General features: G+C 37.2%; 1 protein-coding gene across 1 annotated transcript in view; it reads right to left on the minus strand.

The window, feature by feature from the left end:
- The window catches only part of LOC107567298 (glutamate receptor ionotropic, kainate 2-like), a 48,339-nt gene extending 42,184 nt beyond the window's left edge, over positions 1-6,155 (minus strand). Inside the window, exons 1-2 of the mRNA XM_016252960.1 lie at positions 6,127-6,155; positions 1,835-2,096 (exon numbers count right to left, since the gene is read on the minus strand). Coding sequence (XP_016108446.1) covers positions 1,835-2,096; positions 6,127-6,155 — 291 coding nt within the window. The remainder of the gene's footprint in view (positions 1-1,834; positions 2,097-6,126) is intronic.
- Between the last annotated feature and the right edge of the window lie 12,188 nt (positions 6,156-18,343).

Raw genomic sequence — 18,343 nt, forward strand, 5'->3', positions numbered from 1 at the left:
TGAAACATCTGTTCTGACACGGTAAGGCCGTTATTCCTCCTTCAGAACTGATGGAGGGTCCGCTGACACCAGCTAAGACGGCTGTGCCCCTAAAACTGACATTTAGTTCAATTTCACTACTTTTACGGTTAGAATTGGTATAATTTTATTCAAAATAAAGGCTTCCGTCTAGAATTATTGAATTGTCTATAATTATTCCCAGAGGGGGCAAATTAATGCCAGAAGTGAGCAGATGTTGTCTCGCTACCTTCCTTTTTTTTTCTTCTAAAGTCCTTTGACAAGATATTTTTATCTCTAGCACATCAATGTACTGGCAAACTGCAAACTCCAGAATGCTCTGAAAGCTTGTCAAGGCCAATTACAGTCTGTCCTGCTCTCGTCTTATGGGGGGGGCTGCCGGGGAATGTTACGACAACATACACATACACACCCTCCGCTTTCACACCAGAGGATCTGACCATGACCAATTGAGGAGCGGTGACTAAGAGATATGTCTGATGTATCGGTTGGAGCAATGGATACTATTGAATATTGGGTGTGCTGCACTCTTCTCAGCAATGTGTTTATTCCTATCTTAGTCTTTGCAGAATCTAATGAGAGTGTCGAAGGGCAGTGTTTGTGAAAGTGCGTGTGCTTAATAAGCTCTATGGGGGGAAACTAATGCCTGATTTTTCACTTTGTGTCCTCTCGGCAGTATGTGCTCGTGTTTTATTTTATCGCATTTCGTACCATCTGCTATGCACGCACACATGCACTTTTAATCTTATTTTCATATCTGTTTCCTCTTTACGCTGAAAGCATCTCATTTCATTGTATAATCTTGACAAGTCCCTTCTGCAGTATGGTGGGAATGTGTCAGGATTATGCACCATCCTGAATTGAATTAGGGACGCCTTATAAATTACACTACAATTTCTTAAAAATGATCATTCAATTTGAATTGAGGCAGCAAACAGGAGGCAAAATTCAAATTTCAGTTCAAAGAAGTAGAATTAAGATGGAAGGATATTCAAAGAAATGTATACAACTGCCGTGCAGTTTTTAATAATAATATAATTTCATGTTCTTTGTAGTATGAATACACAACATATGGGAAAGAGATGAGTTTGAATTTGTACAAAATTTGGGGGTAAGGTTTTTTTTTTTTTTTTTTTTATCTTGTTCTGCTGATCAAAAGTGACATGCAAGAGTTTTATAATGTTACAGAAGTTTTAGAATTATTTCTGACGAATCATGTGACATAGAAAACAGGAATAAATAACATTTAAAATACATTGATATATATATATATATATATATAAAACTTGTTTTAAATTGTCATATTAATGTATATTTTTTCATTAATATATTTCATAATGTTTTTGTTTTTACCACTTTTTTGACAAATGCAGCAAATCCAGCTTTGTTGAGTACAGACACTAATTTTGCACTCTTTTTGATGCACTTTATGTATTGCTGTATGAAAGAAATCAAATTTGCTTTAATGGTTTTGATAGTACTGAGAAATAAATCAGTCTAATCAGTTTAGGGAAACATCAGGGAATAAATATAATTAGTCAAAATGAATGATTATTATTTGTCACAAAGCTTGTGTGTGATTATGTTGGATTTCTTTGAATTGCTATTCAATAAACTTCTTCCAGTGTTTTTTTTTTTCTTCCAATTTTAAATTGTAACATCTTTGGTGTGGGCAGGGGGTGACCAAATCTATACATATTCACATTGATGCTTTGAAAGGGAGCCAATTTTGCTCAACCTTGCAAGGTTGTACAGAGTGGAAAAGAGCCAACCTGAGTGCAATCAAAACAGCATTGGATTGTGGAGTCTGACTTACATGGTCCATCAGTTCTCGGATCATGCCGTTCCACTGGCCCGTGCTCTCTTCCTGCGCTCCGTACTTGCCATCCTCCACCAGTCGCACTTCGTAGGTGAAGCCCAGGATGGCAGCCAGCTCTCGCAGCAGATCGATGCAGAAGCCCTCGAAGCGATCGTTACCGTACAGCGGCTTATCTGACTTCTTGAACATCACGTAAGGCTCTTCCTGTGGAGAGAGAAGACATTGTGCTCTGATTGTCAGAAATATGTCTGATATATGTCTGATAGGGCAATATAATATAATATAATATATAAGCACATTTTTTAATTTTGCTATTTAAAAAAAATCAATATCTGTGTATTTTTGTCTATACAAAATCAATGGGTTCCAATGTTTAAACTTCAACATTCTTCAAAATATCTTCTTTTGTGTTTCCCAGAATAAAGTAATGCATTTAGATTTGGAACAACATGAGGGTGAGTAAATTATGTCCATTTTTATTTATGGTTGAACTGTTCCTTTAACATGGTGTTAACTATTGTAATGCATGAGCAACAAATCAGCAATATAAGACAGCTGATCTTGGCAATATAAATGCAGATATCTGGTTCAGACTACAGGAAGCTGGTGTGAACAGATCCTTCTACACCACTGAGACTATTCAGGAAAATGTGTTGTGCCAGGGGAGCTGCAGCAGAGAGAGATAAGCGCTTTCCCGCCCCCACGCTGCTTTACCACCCGCATATTCACGGTCCTAATGAACCAATGAGAGGCAGCCTGTTCACAGCAGGAGCCCGGCATAGAAACAACAGTTCCTCTCATACATCAATGCTCTATGTGTAAACTATTTTTATTTATTATTTTTCATAAATTCTCTGACATTTGAAAACATTGTCAGTTCAGCCACCTTAAGACCTGTACATAACAAGCACAACTAATCGCAAAAAAAGCATGTTGATCACTCAGCTTTAATACAAAAAGTGTCATTAAACAATAAAGGTATTACATTACTCACATTCATACTATATAAAATATAAAATCATCTGATAATACATATTTTGCCTGTTTTAATGCAGAGAAATAGAACTACACAATATTTCTGATACACAAAGTAGACAAAGTAAGAAAGTCCTTCTTCACTATAATGCAGTGTTAATGTTCATCTTAATTAAAATGCAAGGTAATTAATCTCAGATTAACAAGAAAAAAAAAATATTATGTTTGAGTTTATAGAACATATTATGTTTGATGAAAGCACGGACCAACTTTAGCTGTTCTATTAATTAAGCATACACTGAAAAAAAATGGATTACAAAACCATTTTTACTCAGAATATGCTATTATTATTATTATTATTATTATTATTTAAGCAACTGTACTTCATTGAAAATCAAGCACTGTCATTCACATCTAACTGGAAAGGCAGCTCCAGACACATGACCCAGAGGCTTGCATCCTATTGGCTGGTGAGCGTTTTTAAAAAGAAATTGACCTCCAGGGTGACACAAACCCTTGCTTTGCCGTCAGATAAAATTCTGTCACTGCTGTAAACAGGTTTATAGGAATGCACCATTTTGTTTTCAGCTGACAAAGGTCATAGATCTGTTGCCACAGCTGCTTTCATTGTGTTGTCCATTAAAAACAGTACATTTTTAATATGTACAGTTTTGTATCTTTAAGGTACTAATATGTACACTTTAGGTGCTAACATATACCTTTAAGGTACCGATATGCACCCTTTAGTTACAAAGGCATACCTTTTGAAAAAAATACTGCCCCAGTGACAGCTTGTGTACTTTTTTTCTTCTTCTTCTTCTTTTTTTTTCTGATGAAGGATGAAGGAGGGACTTAATCTATATCTAAAGATCAGAATACCATAGAGACTTGGGCTGGCCTCTTTTGAAACAGCCATTTAAGTAACCACCCAAAACACCTTAGAAACTGCATATGAATGCCGGACACCTTAGCAACACAGTGAGAACCCTTAGCAACTGCATAACAATGCACTGGCAATCACCATAGCATCATGTCAGTGAGTTTCTATTGAAATGCAGCAGTCACAGTTTATTTTGTCAAAATCTAGTTTCATGTTTCATCTATGTCTGGTCATGAATTCCGCTTGACTAAATTGCGCTTGGTGCATGAGGTTTTGGCCAGAGCTCTAAATCAAAACAGAGCCAATGAGAGCTTTTACATGAGAGCTCTGAGATGTTAGCGGACTGGCAGACAGGGAACCTGTGTTGCTTCCAGCTCAGTCAGAGTTACCTTTAGTTTATGAACACTGACCGGATGCTCCTTCAGGCCTCTAGTGTTCAGATCAGATTTTCATTGGCCAAAAGCTGTGTCAAATAACCCCCGGTGAGCTCTTTGTACTTGAGCGTTGTTTGTGCATGTGTGTTTTTCCATAGAAACAGTGCTGAAATTGGAGAGAGTTGCTCACAGAAAGCGATAATATTTCATAACTGCCTGAGCTTTTTAAACACACGTAGCACTTTGACTTGAAGCTGAACACTCAGTGAGTGCCGCTGCTTTCTTTTCAATTTGGCTTTTGTTTGTTAATGATTTTACATTCAGCTGGGTTTCATTTAGAGTGCTGAGCTCAAACATCTGTGAGATCCACCAGTCTGTGCAGCCAACGTATCATTCAGAAGAGTGGCATTTTGCTTGCAAATGGGGTTTTAATTAGTTTGATGATTTTACAATAATTTTTGGATAATTTTAAAATGCATTCCTTAGCATTGTCTTTTTCTATACTTGTCCTCTCTTCTTCCAGCTAAATTGTCTATTTGTGATGAAAGACAGGGAATGAGAGAGCGTATACTTGGAAGCTCATCTTTGTGTGAATACGCATGTTTACGCAGATCATTCAAGGTCAGAATGCTGCAGTGGCTGATGGGTAGGACAGCTACCCACAACTCTGAAAAAGAGGCATCTTACTAACTGAAAATGCTCTGGAATGCTTTGAAGTACTTGTGAAATGTTTCACGAAAAAATAGCAGGAGATACATTACGTTTTCTCAAGTGCCAGAGGTCTCTGATTAATGTTGCTGAAAACCTGCTATTTTTGCATAACAAACCTCCCTTGATCAACAATGTGAATTTGGAGATGTCTGCACTTTGCTGCGGCAACCTCAAAAACACTTCAAATGTTTGTTAAAAGTCATCAAAAAGCAACTTCGTCATGAGATCTATTTCACATTGAAGATGTAGGGATCATATTGCACTCCAAATCAAAAGACAAAAATAGGATATTGCCTAAGGAAACAAAGCCCATTTGAAAACCATTAAGATGTTTTGCACTGCAACATTTTTTGGATGTGATAATACAAACCCGATTCCAAAAAAGTTGGGACACTATACAAATTGTGAATAAAAACAGAATGCAATGATGTGGAAGTTTCAAATTTCAATTTTATTCAGAATACAACATAGATGACATATCACATGTTTAAACTGAGAAAATGTATCATTGTAAGGGAAAAATAAGTGGATTTTAAATTTCATGGCATCAACACATCTCAAAAAAGTTCCTGGAAAGTGAATGAAAGTGGACAAAATATACCAGGTGTAAACAGGGCCTAAATGCATTGATGCAATGCATTCAGTTCTGTTTGTTATCATCAAACTCTATAATTTATAATCATTATACAAACATATTTTGATACACTAGACAAGAATATACTTGACAAGAAAATCTGAGACAAGGGCAGAGTTTAATAGAGTCTTGCTTTCTAATAAACATAGCTCTTTATGCTAAGAATAGCATATAATTGATGTTTCTTCTATTGTAAGTTGCTTTGGATAAAAGTGTTTGCTAAATGCATAAATGTAAATGTAATGTAAATGTAATTGTGTTACATTTCTGTCTAAGAAACATCCAACCTCCCTCAGACAATTTACACTACAGCCACCTCAGGAACAGCAACTATTGCATCTATTGCAACTCATAAAAGAGCAATTGAGAGAATAACAACTCTAATTAAACCAGTTATCCATTCAGCAGATGGGAAAGAAACAGCCCCTAAAAGCTAAGTCACCTTCCATTACTGGCCATCTAATTAAAAATAGGAATATTTTGACTCTTGGAAACAAATGATAAAGTCATTTGTCTTTTTGTCCAAGCACTTGTCCCCACATGTCTCAAGTCCATCACTATCACCCCAGTACCAAATAAGTCACCTGTGTACTGCCTAAATGACTATCGTTCCATAGCTCTGACCCCAATCATGATGAAGTGCTTTGAGAGGTTAGTCATGCACCATATCAAATCCAATCTCCCCAAAACACTCGACCCGCTCCAGTTTGCATACCGTCCAAACCGCTCCACGAACGATGCCATTTCCTCCACCTGCCTCTTACCCACTTAGAAAACAAAGACTCTTATGTTAGAATGCTGTTCATCGACTTCAGCTCAGCATTCAACACAATAATTCCACAACAGCTCATCAACAAACTAAACCTGCTGGGCCTAAATACCTCCCTCTGTAATTGGATCCTGGACTTTCTTACCAGAAGACCTCAGTCAGTCCGTGTCGGCCACAACACCACCAGCACTACCACACTGATAACAGGTGCCCCACAAAGCTGTGTGCTCAGCCCGCTGCACTTCACACTGCTGACCCATGACTGCACTGCCAAGTTCAGCTCCAACCACATCATCAAGTTTGCTGATGACACAACTGTGGTAGGTCCCATCAACAACAATGATGAAACACCCTACATAAAGGAAGTGGCACAACTGGTTGAATGGTGTGGGGCAAACAACCTGTCCCTCAATGTAAGTAAGACAAAGGAGGTTGTGATGGACTTCAGGAGAAACTCTGTTGACCATCCCCCACTGACCATCGACAGCTCGACTGTGGAGAGAGTCAGCAGCACTAAATTCCTGGGGTTACACATAACAGAAGACCTCACCTGGACCACCAACACTACATCACTCTCCAAGAAGGCGCAGCAGCAGCTCCACTTCCTGCGCCGACTTAAAAGAGCAAGTCTCCCTCCACCCATCCTCACCACATTCTAAAGGGGAACCATTGAGAGCGTGCTGACCAGCTGCATCACTGTCTGGTACGGGAACTGCAGTGCTGCTGATCGCAAGACCCTACAGCGGACTGTGAACACAGCTGCAAAGATCATCGGTGCCCCTCTCCCCTCCATTCTGGACATTTTCCATGCACGATGCTCCAGTAAAGCTACCAGTATCGTGAAAGACCCCACTCATCATTCCCACGGTCTCTTCCAGCTCTTGCCATCAGGAAAACGGTACTGGAGCATCAGAGCCCACTCTGCAAGACTGCTCAACAGCTTTTATCCCCAGGCTGTGAGAGCCCTCAATTTCAATCACCTCCCCTCCTCTGAAACCTCATCCACAACCCTAGCTCCTGAAACCAGGATCCTCTCTCCCCCCATCCCACCACACCACACCACATTTACCACATGAAAACTGTTGAAAACCTCAAGAACATTGTGCAATTCTGAGTGTGCTACACACAGGTGAGTGGGCTGGACAAACCACCTGTAGAAAAACATACTTCCCTCTTTATATGCACCAGACACTTTCTTATAAACACTACATGTTTCAAGGAAAACATTGTGTAATTATGAGTGTGCTACACACAGGTGAATGGGCTGGACAAACCACCTCTTGAAACACACATTTTCTCTCTATATGCACCAGCAACTTTCTTATAAACACTACATGTTACAAGGACTTAATACACTGAACAAAATTATAAATGCAACACTTTTGTTTTTGCCCCCATTTTTCATGAGCTGAACTCAAAGATCTAAGACTTTTTCTATGTACACAAAAGGCCTATTTCTCTCAAATATTGTTCACAAATCTGTCTAAATCTGTGTTAGTGAGCACTTCTCCTTTGTCGAGATAATCGATCCACCTCACTGGTGTGGCATATCAAGATGCTGATTAGACAGCATGATTATTGCACAGGTGTGCCTTAGGCTGGCCACGATAAAAGGCCACTCTAAAATGTGCAGTTTTATCACATAGCACAATGCCACAAATGTCGCAAGTTTTGAGGGAGCGTGCAATTGGCATGCTGACTGCAGGAATGTCCACCAGAGCTGTTGCCCATGAATTGAATGTTAATTTTTCTACCATAAGCCGTCTCCAAAGGCGTTTCAGAGAATTTGGCAGTACATCCAACCGGCCTCACAACCGCAGACCACGTGTTACCACACCAGCCCAGGACCACCACATCCAGCATCTTCACCTCCAAGATCGTCTGAGACCAAACACCCGGACAGCTGCTGTAACAATCGGTTTGCATAACCAAAGAATTTCTGCACAAACTGTCAGAAACTGTCTCAGGGAAGCTCATCTGCATTCTCGTCGTCCTCATTGGGGTCTCGACCTGACTGCAATTTGTCGTCGTAACCGACTTGAGTGGGCAAATGCTCACATTCGATGGCGTCTGGCACTTTGGAGAGGTGTTCTCTTCATGGATGAATCCTGGTTTTCACTGTACAGGGCAGATGGCAGACAGCGTGTATGGCGTCGTGTGGATGAGCGGTTTGCTGATGTCAACGTTGTCGATCGAGTGGCCCATGGTGAAATAGGCCTTTTGTGTAAATAGAAAAAGTCTTAGATCTTTGAGTTCAGCTCATGAAAAATGGGGGCAAAAACAAAAGTGTTGCGTTTTTAATTTTGTTCAGTGTAAGATAACACAAATGTTTACTTGTGAATGTATCACAAATCACATTGCACTACTTGCTTCTTAACCTTTAATACCTCTTTTGCACAATATTATGTACAGTTATTATGTAAAGTACTTGTATAGTCTGTCTTAGGTTATGTGTATGTACAATCAACTATTTATAGTATATGTATAGTTAGACTACTGCTTCAGAAAGTTAGCTATGTAGGTCTAAAAATTGTTCTTACGTCTAGTGTTGTATGTAGCACCGTGGTCCTGCGAGACACAACATTTTGTTCCACTGTATGAAAGTGAAGTGACGTGTGGCCAAGTATGGTGTCCCATACTCAGAATCTGTGCTCTGCATTTAACCCATCCAAGTGCACACACACAGCAGTGAACACACACACACCCGGAGCAGTGGGCAGCCAGTTGGGGGTTCGGTGCCATGCTCAAGGTCTCACCTCAGTCATGGTATTGAAGGTGGAGAGAGCGCTGGTTATTCAAGTCCACCGGACCTGAGACTCAAACCCACGACCCTCTGGTTACAAGTCTGACTCGCTATCCATTAGGCCACGACTGCCCTATGTCCATACATGTAGCAGAATGAAAATAAAGCTTGACTGGAAATGATACTGGTTCATTTGTACCTTCTTTTTTAAATAAACCACAAAACCACAGTTTTGTTGTGAAGCTGTTACTCTGAGAACTATCTGGAGCTGAAGGCAGCTATTAAATCCAGTTGGAAAGCTGGAAAGCTGCATGTGCTGCTGTTTTCTGAACTCAGCAACCCCAGACTGCTGCCTGAAGTTGTGATGCTGAAAACATTCAGCTATTAATCACAGACCTGGAGAACAAAACAGATAAGATAAGAAATAAGAAAAAAATGGAACTGTATTGTGATGTGCAAGTAAACTATTCCTCGGAAGCCTACAGTACATTCACTGGCCATCTGATGCAGCCTGCACACAAAACAGCAAGAAGAAACTGCACACACAGATGGACTGGTTCTACGTAGTTTCCGGCAGTTTGAGTGTACCAGTCAGGTTTTTTCTTTTTATCTTTTTCGCAACATAGGCTCATTGGAAATACGTGTCTCTACATTTCTGCAAAACTGAAAGAAAAAAAAAACATACCTATACATATGAATAACTGCAGTTTCCAGATGAAATAAACACTAGAAGCAGTAAAACTCCGGCAACTTTTATTCCTTTTCACACAACGTATGATTTGCAGGACCACAGTTTCGATTAATAAAGCCTAATTTTCGCACAATTACTTGAGGAATATCATGTTATGAGTCATAACATTATGTTTGAATGTTAGCATCACATATCCAGCTTCACATGTATGGGTTTTTATATTCATATTTCATATATATTCATATATTTTGGGTTAGTCAGGCAAATATCACATTTATTTTATACAACAGCTCAATAAATAAGTTAATATGCTGTGACTTACAGCTTTGGAGTTCGACATTAAATAAATCTCCTTTTTTGAATGAATCAGCTGAGTGAAAAATTCAATTACCTATTCATAAAGACAGTCATTAGCTATGTTTCCATCCACCTATTTTTATGTGCGTAATTTCAAAAAACTTATACGCACAATTGAGTGGGATAAACATTTTATCCGATAAGAAAAGATGCATTAACTACGACGGAAACACTTTACCGAATAAATTCCACCAAGCGCATCAAAAAAGTAATGTGACTTGCACGATGGAACGGGAAAACCTGACTAACCAGCAGACCGATCTCATTCCACAGCATCTAAAATGTTGTTTTGGTTGTTCTGAAATGCCTGAGCAAAGTGTGCCATCAAAGTATTTCTGTACAATTGTCTTAAACGACTGCGTTCCCAAACAGCAGCATCCGCCTCTGAAAGCAATGACCGCAGTTATTGTGTTTCATCTGCTCGCTCTGAGATGCAAGTAATTTATCATATATGAAAAGTATCATATTAAGTGTCTTCTCCTACTTTTCTTAGTGATATATATAGTGCCGGTTGATCAGTAAGTGACGATTTTGTTCTCTTTGACTTGTTGGATGGAAACGATGCTTGTTCGCAAATGTTTTATGCGATATTCGCAACTTTGGATGGAAACCCGGCTTTTGAATCATTCACTCAACTGATTTATTTTATTTATTTTTTTAATGTGTAGATTCTTTCAGGAACGTGTGTTTGTTTGAAACTGCTTTTGTTAGCGTAACAAAAGTAGACAAAGCAACTGGCAATATGTGTAAAAACTGGAAGTTACTCAATAAGTAATATCAAACTCATTTTCATACTATTACATACTATACTACTATAAAGTCATACTATTGGTCAGCATGGCTGTACCTGATGCATTCGGTCAGCAGCTTCTGGTATTAACATGTTACTTTAAAAAGTGATTGAAGAAACATTGACAGACGATGAAGAAACATTTAAGGATCTATATTATATATAGGACACCTGGGTCAAATGTAATCAAATTGTGACTCTTATATGACACTATGTGAACTCAAGTTGCTCTTTGGATCATTTTTTAATGATGCTTGAGAACGTGATAATCAGATTTTACACAAACCTAATGTTAGATGGAGTGATGTTGTCAAGCAATAGAGAGACATACAAAATACTAAATCCTGAATTTACATTTATCTATTAAGCATTCACTCAAATTACTATGATGATAATAATACAATTTGTAATAGAACAAACAGAAAAGTATTACATTAAAAAAGAATGCAACGGAAATATTTTCATTAGTTTTATTTTTTATTGAACACCATATTATTTATATAAAATGTACCCCCGCTTTATGAATATAAAATATGGTGGTCATGCAGTGTAATAGGTTTTTGAAATAGGCTATGCTGATTTGTTCAGTGTAAGATAACACAAATGTTTACTTGTGAATGTATCACAAATCACATTGCACTACTTGCTTCTTAACCTTTAATACCTCTTTTGCACAATATTATGTACAGTTATTATGTAAAGTACTTGTATAGTCTGTCTTAGGTTATGTGTATGTACAATCAACTATTTATAGTATATGTATAGTTAGACTACTGCTTCAGAAAGTTAGCTATGTAGGTCTAAAAATTGTTCTTACGTCTAGTGTTGTATGTAGCACCGTGGTCCTGCGAGACACAACATTTTGTTCCACTGTATGAAAGTGAAGTGACGTGTGGCCAAGTATGGTGTCCCATACTCAGAATCTGTGCTCTGCATTTAACCCATCCAAGTGCACACACACAGCAGTGAACACACACACACCCGGAGCAGTGGGCAGCCAGTTGGGGGTTCGGTGCCATGCTCAAGGTCTCACCTCAGTCATGGTATTGAAGGTGGAGAGAGCGCTGGTTATTCAAGTCCACCGGACCTGAGACTCAAACCCACGACCCTCTGGTTACAAGTCTGACTCGCTATCCATTAGGCCACGACTGCCCTATGTCCATACATGTAGCAGAATGAAAATAAAGCTTGACTGGAAATGATACTGGTTCATTTGTACCTTCTTTTTTAAATAAACCACAGTTTTATCAATTTGTTGTGAAGCTGTTACTCTGAGAACTATCTGGAGCTGAAGGCAGCTATTAAATCCAGTTGGAAAGCTGCACACGACACTGTGCTGCTGTTTTCTGAACTCAGCAACCCCAGACTGCTGCCTGAAGTTGTGATGCTGAAAACATTCAGCTATTAATCACAGACCTGGAGAACAAAACAGATAAGATAAGAAATAAGAAAAAAATGGAACTGTATTGTGATGTGCAAGTAAACTATTCCTCGGAAGCCTACAGTACATTCACTGGCCATCTGATGCAGCCTGCACACAAAACAGCAAGAAGAAACTGCACACACAGATGGACTGGTTCTACGTAGTTTCCGGCAGTTTGAGTGTACCAGTCAGGTTTTTTCTTTTTATCTTTTTCGCAACATAGGCTCATTGGAAATACGTGTCTCTACATTTCTGCAAAACTGAAAGAAAAAAAAAACATACCTATACATATGAATAACTGCAGTTTCCAGATGAAATAAACACTAGAAGCAGTAAAACTCCGGCAACTTTTATTCCTTTTCACACAACGTATGATTTGCAGGACCACAGTTTCGATTAATAAAGCCTAATTTTCGCACAATTACTTGAGGAATATCATGTTATGAGTCATAACATTATGTTTGAATGTTAGCATCACATATCCAGCTTCACATGTATGGGTTTTTATATTCATATTTCATATATATTCATATATTTTGGGTTAGTCAGGCAAATATCACATTTATTTTATACAACAGCTCAATAAATAAGTTAATATGCTGTGACTTACAGCTTTGGAGTTCGACATTAAATAAATCTCCTTTTTTGAATGAATCAGCTGAGTGAAAAATTCAATTACCTATTCATAAAGACAGTCATTAGCTATGTTTCCATCCACCTATTTTTATGTGCGTAATTTCAAAAAACTTATACGCACAATTGAGTGGGATAAACATTTTATCCGATAAGAAAAGATGCATTAACTACGACGGAAACACTTTACCGAATAAATTCCACCAAGCGCATCAAAAAAGTAATGTGACTTGCACGATGGAACGGGAAAACCTGACTAACCAGCAGACCGATCTCATTCCACAGCATCTAAAATGTTGTTTTGGTTGTTCTGAAATGCCTGAGCAAAGTGTGCCATCAAAGTATTTCTGTACAATTGTCTTAAACGACTGCGTTCCCAAACAGCAGCATCCGCCTCTGAAAGCAATGACCGCAGTTATTGTGTTTCATCTGCTCGCTCTGAGATGCAAGTAATTTATCATATATGAAAAGTATCATATTAAGTGTCTTCTCCTACTTTTCTTAGTGATATATATAGTGCCGGTTGATCAGTAAGTGACGATTTTGTTCTCTTTGACTCGTTGGATGGAAACGGTGCTTTATTCGCAAATGTTTTATGCGATATTCCAGTTTTGCGCACAAGTTTAAATCGCATTTTTGGATGGAAACAGCTTGCTTCATTCCTGAATGAATCAGCCTTTTTTAATTATTAGTCAAATTAATGATCCAATGACTCAACGACTGACTGACAGTGACTTGCTGCCACCTAATGGCAGTTTTGGTTTTATATTTTATCCTTTTTTTTATATTACTTTATATTTCTATACCACTCATAACATTGATTATGTAATTTAAGTAGCAGTGTAAATGCATTTATACCACCTTGCTTATACCTTTTGCTGCATTAAATAGTTTGTGTAAATGCTAATTCAGATGACGCCTCTGCATTGCAAAACATGGATAGATTTCTTGATACTTGTTTAATTTGATTGTTAACAACCAAATGGTGTCATATTATTCTAAGTGTAGTTATTGATTACATTTATTGACAAAAAAGTTCCATAAGGTTAGGAAAAAATGCCCTGATACAGTCAAAGGTGAACCATCAATGAAATGTGTTGCTTCTTATTACAGTGATAATGTCTCTCAACTATTCTTTTGTTACTTTTTTTTAGAAAACCTGCAGCATGTTTGCTCACAGCCTATTAATAACAATTCAGAGGCAAACCTGCGGGCATTAAACTTTCATGTAAAGACTGACATTCACCGCTCAGCATTCACCCCTCCCAGCAGTCTCCTCTCACACTTTCTCTCCTTTCATTCATGACAGCTTTGATCATTGGCCACCTGACTCGGGCAACTAGCATTTGGAGCATTTAATGCATTCTGATCGGCCACTCAAAGTGAATGAAAACACTCACACTACACTAAGCTTAAGATAAATAGTTTTGGAAGGTTCTTTCAGGGTTATCATTAACTAAATCTAAAACCATTTAAAAAATAATTACATGAAATTAAAATATTGATTATTATTATTATTATTATTATTATTATTATTATTATCATTACTAGGCTGATGAGTGAATACCAACATGATATTTAGAGCATAAGAAAACATTTAAATTAATCTCCAATGTCACAAATCATCTCATATTCAGTTTTAAATGTGAACTTGTCTCACACTTAGTAAGTAAATTAGGCTTTTCAAAGCCAATGGAGAAAATCCATTCCCCTCTTGCTGACATTAAGTCTTGTTGCTGTTTTTAACAATTCTCTACAATTGGGACAATTTGCATATATTTTAATTTGAAATCTCTAAATATTTTCCAATATTTGAAACAGTTGCACCATTTGACAGCAAGTCCATCATCAGAAACTATGACTGATGCAACAGTGAAGGAATGTAGAGGCATAAAGCAGTGAGAGAATTTTTTTTTTTTTCTGACTCAGAATACTGTCGTTCTGCATGATCAAAAGGACAAAAAATTAAGACGTGGAAATTCAGAAATGCAGAGTTTGCCACAAATGTCAAATTTAGATTGACTGTTTCCTGTGACACTAAAACTGTTAACCTCTATGCTGTCGTTTTGGTTTCATCCATTCAATCAAAAGGCAATTTTAATGCAAGTTTGTGACATTTCTGTGAATATTTTGATGTGATTTTCCATTAGAGTTGAGACAAGCAGATCAAAAACATTTTGTGTATATGCTTTGACACAATACACAGTTGCGAGAAAAGTGTATGTGTTTCATTTAGATAAAGTCCCTTCCACCTGCTTCTACATTTTGGGGTAAACATTCTTCATATTCACATAATCTGTTTTATTAATTTAGGAGGTATAAATACCCTTAAAGTGTAAGAATTAAACTCCAAATCAACAGCATGCCGGTCTAACAAACCATTCGCTCGACCACTGTGCATCACAAGCCACTGATAGTTCAACGCAGATAAAGGCAGCAGCAAGTTCTTTAAGTGTCAATTAAGTGTCAATCCGTTTTGTGTCAGTTGCATTGCACAACTGAGTAGATGATAGCTCACAGTTTTTTCTGCTGTATTTGTTGCTCTTAGCTTTCAGGGAAAAAAGAAATTAGAGCCATCAGTGTTGCAGATTTACAACTCAGTATACTGAGCACACTCACAGATAAATCACAATGACGGTGATGAGCGAAATACAACATTCACACTTTGGGGATCAGAACAGGGTCATACTGGAAATCTGTTATTAAAGTCCTAAACCTAAAACCTTTTTTTTTTTTTAAAGAAAAGTTTAAAATACATTTTATGAAAAGTGCTGCAATATGTAACTACTTAAATAAGAAAGCAAGAAAAAAAAAGATATTGTATTACATACAACTTGTATTCACACAATCACAAAAAGATTGCCAACATCTTCTATATAAATCTACCCACACACACACACACACAAAAGATCCCTTCAATATTTCAAGTCCTTGACCACAATAAGATTTAATCAACAACAGCAAAGATAGTAAACAGATACTATATATTTCTCCTGGGAAAAAAGCTCCCAGTATAGAATATGCAAACAAAGTCCCAATATGTGCTCAAAAATACCAAATTTTGCTATTAAAATTAACTCCCAAAAATAAACGATCTGAGCTACACTATCCATACACTATAAACTGTAAAGGTCCTTTATCTCTAAGGAAGGAATTTGTCACATAAAGGAAACTTCTTGCTGTGAGGCATTGAACATGTCCATTTTTTTGTGCTTTTTATCATTTATTTATTTATGTTTTTTTAATAGTAAATGATAAGTATTAAATGTTAGGTTTGCTAGGAGAAATCTTTCAAGCACTCGCAGTATAAAATTATTCAACTAGTTTACTGAGAGTGTTTTTTTCATCAAGTAGTCTTCATCTACTACTTTACACATTTACACTTAAAGCTCATTTAAAAGTATACTTCCATAAACTAAAAAGTGGGCCAGTTTACTCTAAAGGCATACTGAAATAGCCTCCTGAGACCCTGCATCCTCATATGAGGACATTATAATTGAGTGAATTTCTCTGAGACTATACATGCCACAGTTTTAAGTCTGGATGGCCTGTACAGAGTACATTCAGGGCTTTTCAGAGATACTAAATGTTTGGATGTTTCACCATGACCACTCCCTCTCCTTGGTCTTCAAAAGTGTCTGATATTAATGTGGTGACACTCTTATGGAAATATGATAATATTTTGTAATTATCATTTAAATCTGATTAATTTTGAAACTGTGTGTCATAAATCAACATCTCAGGAAAATGTTATGAGGTTTCAAATCTGTTACAAAACAGGACGTTGATTTCATACATGATCCAATGACAGGACACCGGGACTAAAAACATGTTTATTACGCATTATGGGAGACACAACAAATGAACAGGGAAATACGTTATATTTCAGTATTCCTATGGAATATGATATATTATTATGAAAATCTTGTCAATTATCACTCCCATTATTACACTTCTTTTTTCATTACATGTTGCCCCCAAAACATATTTATATGCAAATTACACTGAACAAAATTATAAACGCAACACTTTTGTTTTTGCCCCCATTTTTCATGAGCTAAACTCAAAGATCTAAGACTTTTTCTATGTACACAAAAGGCCTATTTCTCTCAAATATTGTTCACAAATCTGTCTAAATCTGTGTTAGTGAGCACTTCTCCTTTGCCGAGATAATCCATCCACCTCATGTGTGTGGCATATCAAGATGCTGATTAGACAGCATGATTATTGCACAGGTGTGCCTTAGGCTGGCCACAATAAAAGGCCACTCTAAAATGTGCAGTTTTACTGTATCGGGGGGTCAGGGGGGTCCGAAAACCAGTCAGTATCTGGTGTGACCACCATTTGCCTCACGCAGTGCAACACATCTCCTTCGCATAGAGTTGATCAGGTTGTTGATTGTGGCCTGTGGAATGTTAGTCCACTCTTCTTCAATGGCTGTGCGAAGTTGCTGGATATTGGCAGGAACTCGAACACGCTGTCGTATACGCCGATCCAGAGCATCCCAAACATGCTCAATGGGTGACATGTCCGGTGAGTACGCTGGCCATGCAAGAACTGGGATGTTTTCAGCTTCCAGGAATTGTGTACAGATCCTTGCAACATGGGGCCGTGCATTATCATGCTGCAACATGAGGTGGTGGTCGTGGATGAATGGCACAACAATGGGCCTCAGGATCTCGTCAAGGTATCTCTGTGCATTCAAGGGTATATCAAATCATTCTGTTATAACATAGTTGAGAAATATCTTTATACAAAAAAATCCTGAAAACTAAATATGTATTGATTAAAAAAAAAAATTTTTTTTTTGCCTATGTATGTTCATTCATGTCTTTTTACTTAAAAATAAAATAAAATTGAGTCTCGATGTCCTCTACCAAGGATGTAGCATAAGCTATGAATAAAATTTTTATTTATTTATTTATATATTTGTTTAATACTCTAAACAATGTAATGACATGAAAAAATACTATTTTTTTTCCAAAAATATTTTGCCGGGTCTTAAGAGGATATTACACATGCGAGTATACTACGTATAATTATTAAGTTAAAAATGTATCATTTAATAGTATAATTTAAGTTAAAAAACAACTTGAAGTATGCATCCTTTTTTTTTTTGCAAGGGAAGCTATTCCATCACACAGCTGACTTATCATAAACTGTAACATTTCTAGTCCATAGTCCATACTATCCATTTCTTTTCAGGATAGTAAGTAAAACACATGCTGAAGTACTACACCAAAGAAGACTTAGATATTTCTGTATATTTGTTCTGTATATTTGTTAATTTCTGTATATTTGTTAGTATAAGCCAAATATACTTACAGTGGAATACTTAATTACACTTAATTATATATCGATCAAACTTTAAGTACAAATAAAAGCCAAGCATAATAAAGAATACTAATGTTATATCTAAAGTATATTTCTGATTAGTATAAGAAAAGTAGACTGAACGTGTACTCTTTTAATATTAGTTTAAAAGTGCTGTAGCATTTGGACCAATCAGACACACAACTTTTTGTT

The sequence above is a fragment of the Sinocyclocheilus grahami genome, unplaced genomic scaffold, assembly GCF_001515645.1.
Source record: "Sinocyclocheilus grahami isolate Dianchi unplaced genomic scaffold, SAMN03320097.WGS_v1.1 scaffold1143.1, whole genome shotgun sequence".
Lineage (NCBI taxonomy): Eukaryota > Metazoa > Chordata > Actinopteri > Cypriniformes > Cyprinidae > Sinocyclocheilus > Sinocyclocheilus grahami.